At 40.0% G+C, this 7,433-nt stretch overlaps 1 protein-coding gene across 3 annotated transcripts; it reads left to right on the top strand.

The window, feature by feature from the left end:
• Positions 1–724: 724 nt before the first annotated feature.
• Positions 725–6,619, top strand: LOC149248478 (FT-interacting protein 7-like). 3 transcript variants are annotated; one of them, XM_089458456.1, is made up of 3 exons: positions 725–1,058; positions 2,127–3,285; positions 3,798–6,619. In XM_089458456.1, exons 2-3 carry the CDS (start codon positions 2,148–2,150, stop codon positions 5,933–5,935), a joined length of 3,276 nt encoding a protein of 1,091 aa, XP_089314582.1. In that variant the 5' UTR covers positions 725–1,058; positions 2,127–2,147; the 3' UTR covers positions 5,936–6,619. The 3 variants fall into 3 exon arrangements, with proteins under 3 accessions (XP_089314582.1, XP_089314583.1, XP_089314584.1); XM_089458457.1 differs by lacking the exon at positions 725–1,058 and adding an exon at positions 1,213–1,829; XM_089458458.1 differs by lacking the exon at positions 725–1,058 and adding an exon at positions 1,914–1,937.
• The last annotated feature ends 814 nt before the right edge of the window (positions 6,620–7,433 follow it).

The following is a 7,433-nucleotide window of genomic DNA, read 5'->3' as shown; positions in this document are numbered from 1 at the left end:
TATTTAAACTCATGATAGAGAGGCGAATGATTAAATTTTGAATCCCTAGAGAGTCACAAAATCTGAAATTGCCTATGTAGAAATAGTTAATGTTTTTTCCTTCAATATTATTATATCATGTTTCATTAAATAATCTACCATATGAAATAAAAATAACACTCGAATACCATTATATCAATAAAATTATAAAACAAAAAATTCCAAATAACTTTTAATAATCTACCATATGAAATAAAAATAACACTCGAATACCATTATATCAATAAAATTATAAAACAAAAAATTCCAAATAACTTTTATAATATGTAAAGTATGATGAATGGCCAACTTCAACCAATTAACTTGTAACTTAGCCACGAAGTATACCTTTACCTTTTTAGTATATTAATCAAAATATTATAATAATAATAATAATAATAATACAATACTTTTAAAATATTATTAAAATAATATGCTTTAATAATTTATTTAAAATTTATAATAATTTATAATTAAATGTCATATTTTGCCACGACTTTAACCTTACGTACTTAGGAAGATGTTATCCCTTATAAACTTATTCTATACAAATTCACGTAGGACCTATTACACATGATTATGGATAAAGACGGAATTGGAATCTTGAGAAATTTACCTGCTCTTATGGATAAAGACGGAGTTGGAATCTTGAGAAATTTACCTGCTCTTCCTTTCGGAAGGGTATTTATCAGGGATTCAAACTTTAACGTGCTTTGGGGTTGGGCACTTTATTCCCATAAAAGAAGACGTTTGAAAGATAAAGCAAAAGAGAAAGCTAAAGTGAAAGGTGATTGAATCCAGATTGGAGAATGCATCAATGTCTCGGGACATAGTCCCACAGGCATGCGTTAAAACAGGATAGGTTTGGCTGTTACAGATCCACAGATTCATTGTTGTTTTGATGGCTCATAGAAACATGAAGTCAGCTCAGAGAAACTGCAGAAGGGGCTGAAACAGGGAGGATTTGCTGTTATTGCTATTACTGATGTTGATCTGAATCTCTAGACTGCAAATTCAGAAAGCTCAATAGAAGAAAATCGGTGAGTTTTTACTTTTGGATATAGGGAGAATAGCTTATGGTTGGACTGTACATGCATATTTAGTTATTGTAGTTTCTATTGTTGAATTGATGTTGTAATGGTGGATATATGTTTGGCAAAGTTTGGCATGGATTTGTTGTCAGAACTGGTACATACCCATCTAAATAATATCAGTATAGTATGTACCCTGAGGTTGCAACAGAATTAGCAAGTATCCATTTCAATTTGGATATGCTATTCATGTCAAGGATGTATATTAGACTTCAATGTGCATATCTAGCCGGGTATAGATGTGTCCATGCTAGTGTCAACAATTAATATACCCAATACACAGCCTACATTCAATGTGCTGTTACAGGGGTACGCACATGAAGGGCCCTTAGATCACTACTAATCCATCTTCAGTGTAGAATGAATCTTATGGCTTTTGGTGCAAATGTCTGTTTGTTTTTTGCAGTAATGTTTTAAGAACCCTATAGGATTTGACTTCATTTTCCAGTAGAAAAAACAGAGGGTTTCTTTTCAAAATATAAATTTAGATTGTTTAGATAGCTCTGTCAATCTACATGAGTTCACTAATGAAGTTATCTGAGTTAAGCTGTTAACTCACAAAATGACACGAGTCTGAAAAGGATGAAGGAACGTATAAGGGGACTTTGGCAGGATAGCTACCCCACAGACCTAGCGCCCAAGTTGAAGGGAGCTTGCACTATGCGGTGCAGACAATCTAGCGCTATTGTGAAAACATAACAGAATGCGTAGTTCATGCAGGTGTACATGGTCTTTTAGGTTATCTGGTTTCTTATGGTTGATCATCCCCAGTAAGCTAGTTAGGGTGTTTTTGAGCTTTCTCAAAGAAAATTTGTGTTTTAGTTTCTGGTAGGCCTTCGTTTATGAGCATTCCTTGAGCTGTTTATTTCAAAGTTCATTGTATAATTTGCTGGGGCAAAAATATGGGAAAGAAGATGCAATAGGACTGAAGAAGAGTTTGGGAATGGTATAGGAGAGTAATTGTAGCAATACCTGCTCTGCTAAATTAATATGTCTTACTCTTTATTTTGATCACAGAGGTAAGTGTGCCCTGTAAGAATGATGACAAGAAAGGTGATTGTGGAGGTAGCAGATGCAAAGAACCTCACGCCGAAGGATGGAGAAGGATCAGCCAGTGCATTTGTGAAGGTTGACTTTGATGGACATCGCAAGCGTACAAAGACAAAGTATAAGGATCTGAATCCTGCATGGAATGAGAAATTGGAATTTACTGTAAGTGATCCATCAACAATGATTGGTGAAGAACTGGAAGTTGAGGTTTACAATGATAAGAAAACTACTACTGGTAGGCGTAGTCATTTTTTGGGAAGAGTTAAGTTGCTTGGGAACCAGTTTCCTAAGATGGGGGAGGAAACTTTGGTTTATTATCCTTTACAGCAAAAGAGAATGTTTTCTAGTATCAAAGGGGTTTTAGGTCTTAAGATCTATTATTTTGATGAACCCATTAAGCCTCCAGATCCACCACCAGCTGAAGCGCCTGCACCCTCCGAAGCTCCACCAGCTGAAGCGCCCCCGCCCTCTGCAGCCCCACCAGCTGAAGCGCCCCCGCCCTCTGAAGCCCCACCAGCTGAAGCCCCTCCACCTGTAGAAGTACCTCCACCTGCCCCTGCAGAAGCTCCACCAGCGGAAGCCCCCCCTGCACAACCCCCACCAGCGGAAACGCCACCTGCAGAAGCTCCTCCTGCTGAAGCCCCACCTGCAGAAGCAGCCCCACCTGCACAAGCCCCACCTGCGGAAGCACCGCCTGCACAAGCCCCTCCTGCCGAAGCTCCTCCGACTGAAGCACCTCCCACCGAAGCACCTGCCCCTGAAGCAGCCCCTCCTGTTGCTCCAGCTACAGAAGCACCACCAGCTGAAGCTCCAGCCACAGAAGCCCCACCAGCAGAAGCACCACCGGCTGCATCACCTCCAACGACAGAAGATAAGCCTGCTGAAGCAGCCACGAAGCCCCCAGAAGAAGCAAAAGCAGATCCAGCGGCAGAAGCAATAATGCATCATCTTGAGAGACCGACCATGGCCCGGCCCTCAGTCATGACTACGGAATATCTCATGAAGGATTTGGGCAGTTCTTATCCAGGCCACAATGAGCGACTTACTTATGACTTGGTAGAGAAAATGCCATATCTTTTTGTGAGAATTGTCAAGGCAAGAGCACTTCCATCCAGAGATTCTACAGGTAATGTTCTATTTTGAGATTTATTATCACATTTATATTGTAATAAAAACATTCAACCGTGCATAGGGAAATGTTATATACTGGGATTGTTACAGTGAGACAATACTAAAAACACATGAACATGGATCAATTTGCCAAAGATGTCATGTCAGATGAAAGTTTCTGAATTAAGGGGTTTCTCACTGATCATTTCTCGGAAAAAATAATATCCTCAGTTAATGCAATGGACGCAGAGTGATTCAAGCTCTTGTTCCCAAGTAGTCAAATTATAGGTATTTGTTTGATTTGATATTCTTTAGAGATGAAGTGCTGTTCATTATGTTGGTAAGAAGTGTGACATGGTAAGGACTCCATAGAGATAAGAAAGCTGAGTTTGTTACAGTCTCTGTGTATTTGTTGTTTAGAATCTAGGCACAATGTGTGAGTTGCCATTCTAAAAAATACTCATTGGACAGCTCATAGTTTGATAAGTTTAATTTTGTTTCGGAAATAAACTTCATTGTTTGTCACAGGGAATCCAGGTGATCCATTTGTGAAAATCAGAGTAGGAGGTGAAATTGTTCGAACACGAAACTTCCAGAGCACTGCATTTCCTGAATGGGACCAGATCTTTGCCTTTGGCAAAGACACACTTCAATCAGCTCCCACTCTGGAGATTTCTGTATGGGATGCAGACGGTTCAAGGGATGACTTCCTTGGGGGAGTCTGCTTTGATCTCTCGGAAGTTCCAACAAGGGTTCCTCCAGACAGCCCCTTGGCACCTTCATGGTTTAGACTGGAAGGTGACGGTAGAGTCAAAGGTGATATTATGCTTGCGGTTTGGATGGGAACACAAGCAGATGAAACATTCCCAGAGGCTTGGCAGTCTGATACAGGAGGTGTGATGAATACAAGATCAAAAGTATATTTGTCCCCAAAATTATGGTACCTGAGGGTTAATATAATTGAAGCCCAAGACTTGCAGATTCCTGAAAAGGCAAATCTTCCTGAACTGAAAGTGAGGGTGCAGTTGGGTATGCAGGTTTTGAGGACTAGAACTTCTAATTCTAGAACCTTGTCAAGCCCATTTTGGAATGAAGATTTGATCTTTGTTGCAGCTGAACCATTTGAGGAACAACTTGTGTTATTGGTTGAAGATCGACATAGTAGCGGTGGTAACAAGGATGTGGAGAACTTTGGCCAAACCAGAATTGCTCTGAATACAATTGAAAGGAGACTAGATTACAGTATGGTAAGCTCAAGGTGGTTCAATTTAGAAAAAGAAAATGGAGAACCAAGTGATAGGTATCATGGAAGAATTCATCTACGCTTGTGTTTTGATGGGGGCTATCATGTAATGGATGAGGCTGCTCATTTAAGCAGTGATTTGAGGCCAACTGCTAAACAGCTATGGAAACCATCTATAGGTGTGCTTGAATTGGGAATTTTGGGAGCCAAAAACATGTTACCTATGAAAACCAAAGGAGGAAGAGGTACAACAGATGCCTACTGTGTAGCAAAGTATGGGCAGAAATGGGTTAGAACCAGAACAATTATTGATAGCTTTAACCCAAGATGGAATGAGCAATACACATGGGAAGTTTATGACCCCTGCACTGTTCTGACCTTAGGGGTCTTTGATAATTGGCACATCTACTTGAACAACTCAGATAAGTCTTCAGAGCTCAAGGATGTTCGCATTGGAAAAGTACGGATTCGCATTTCTACACTGGAAAGCAATCGAGTTTATACAAATTCTTATCCATTGTTGGTTCTCCAGCGTTCTGGTGTGAAAAAAATGGGAGAAATTGAACTCGCAGTGCGTTTTTCCTGCCCTTCTTTACTTGATGTAGTTCAGATTTACTCTCAACCCTTGCTTCCTAAGATGCATTATTTGCATCCCTTGAGCCTAAGTCATCAGGATATGTTAAGAAACACAGCAATGAAGATTGTTGGATTGCGATTATCTCGTGCTGAGCCACCTTTGAGGCAGGAAGTAGTGCAATATATGTTGGACACAGAATCTAATATGTGGAGCATGAGGAGAAGTAAGGCTAACTGGTTCAGAATTATGAATGTTCTCTCTGGAATTGTCTCTGTTGCCAAATGGGTTGATGATATATGTAAGTGGAGGAATCCCATTACGACAATTTTGGTGCATTTCCTCTTCCTTGTCCTCGTTTGGTACCCAGAACTCATTGTACCAACAGTTTTCTTCTACGTTTTCCTAATCGGTGCTTGGCACTACAGGTTTCGGCCTAGGATGCCACCGCAGATGGATACACGAATTTCCCATGCAGATGCAGTTGATCAGGATGAACTTGATGAGGAATTCGATCCATTGCAGAGCTCTGAGGCTTCTGAAAATGTCAGAATGAGGTATGATCGATTAAGGAGTTTGGCTGCAAGGATACAGACTGTATTGGGTGATTTTGCTACACAGGGGGAGAGAATTCAAGCTCTTCTTAGTTGGAGAGATCCTCGTTCTACTGGAGTTTTCATTGCTGCATGTTTCATGATCTCACTTATGTTGTACATTGTTCATTTCAAACTAGTTTTGATAATCCTAGCTTTCTACTATCTTCGGCACCCTAGATTCAGGGAGCCATTGCCTGCTTCCCTCCTCAACTTCTTCAGACGTTTGCCTGCACTATCAGACCGGATAATGTGAAACCTCCATGGTGGCAAAGAATAGTCAAGCTGGTTCAACATCATTTATGTGCATACCTTTTTCCCAGTAATTTCCTCGTCTACATTCAACTGTATCTTTGTATGGATGTAGCTTCAGGTTGTCCTTTGCAAGGTTCATCTCGTAAAACTTTCTCCGCTGGTCATGGGGATGAACAATATTCCTCGAAATTATGGATGAAGCCATTTTTCCGTAAAACATCTTTTTTCACTCTTTTTCTTGAATGACATGGACTCAGTTCTTGCTGGCACTCTCAGAAATAAACCCCAATGATTATGTTGGAAAATGTTTCCAATGGATGGGAGTTACAGGGCTGGAGCTGGTACGCTGGTCCTGACTGAAACGTCGTCCTGTGGAAGAGTTGGTCCTGAAAGGTCTGACTGGGTTTGCGCAGGTCAGTTGGTCTAAGGCCTTTCAAGCCACTGGACATTATGCTTTGCAAACAGAATTGTTGGTGTGAAGGCACCAGTTTCATTCTTAGATACCCATATCAAGGACCTGGTTCAGGGGAATGACGTACTTCCTTGGAGAAGTGATTTTCCCATCAACTAGTACTGGACAATGAGCTACAAGCCAGTATTCTAGACCAAAAGAAGTATGCAATTATATACTTGCTGCAAGAATGTAAGACAGATGTATGCAAAATAAAGTAAGTTGTTCTATCAAGGTACTTAAAAGGCTTTTTATAGCCTCCAAGTATCTTTCGATATTTCTTATACTAAATTTGTTGATAATATAAGTAGCATTTTTCAAGAAATAAAAGAATAATATAGCATTTCTTATGAATTGGTACTTAGTTAAGGTAATTACACCATAAGGTGTTCCTATCGGAAGAACTCTCCCAATTATTCCTCTCCCAATCATCACTCTGTACCCTTATGCACCGTCAGATCTATTGTTAGACAATTAAAGCTTTTTCACTATTAGATCTTACTGCTAATCTCACTGCTTTAACTTACAGCTAATCTCACTGCTTTAACTGTCTTGTGAATCTTGAATCTTGATCTTGAATTGTGAATCTTGAATTGTGCAACCGTTTGATCTTTATAATACAGTTAATCTCACTGCTTTAACTGTTGTGAATCTTGAATCTTGATCTTGAATTGTGCAACCGTTTGATCTTTATAATAGGTCATAAGTCCCTTTCCTTGCCCTCTAACTTGTTAATCTTTATAATGGGTCATTAAGTCCCTTTCCTTGCCCTCTAAATAGGCGGGCCGCTCATGCAATTTTCATTGTAATTTTCATTTGTATTTTCAGGAGTCACGAGAGTTTCAGGCGCACTCAAGGGTTTGAATTCAATCTGCAGCAATCCACTTGTAAAATCTGAGCTTCCATGCAATGTTGACCTTTGTTCCATGCAGACCATCCACTTGTAAAATCTGAGCTTCCATGCAATGTTGACCTTTGTTCCATGCAGACCAACCGCTCATTCACTAGGCTAATGTCCAAGTGTTTTCCAATAAACCCTGTTTCCTCT

The sequence above is a fragment of the Pinus tabuliformis genome, chromosome 7, assembly GCF_031772625.1.
Source record: "Pinus tabuliformis cultivar Carrire ecotype Pingquan chromosome 7, CPIR1, whole genome shotgun sequence".
Classification (NCBI taxonomy): Eukaryota; Viridiplantae; Streptophyta; class Pinopsida; order Pinales; family Pinaceae; genus Pinus; species Pinus tabuliformis.
This window is presented reverse-complemented; position numbering and strand designations above follow the sequence as displayed.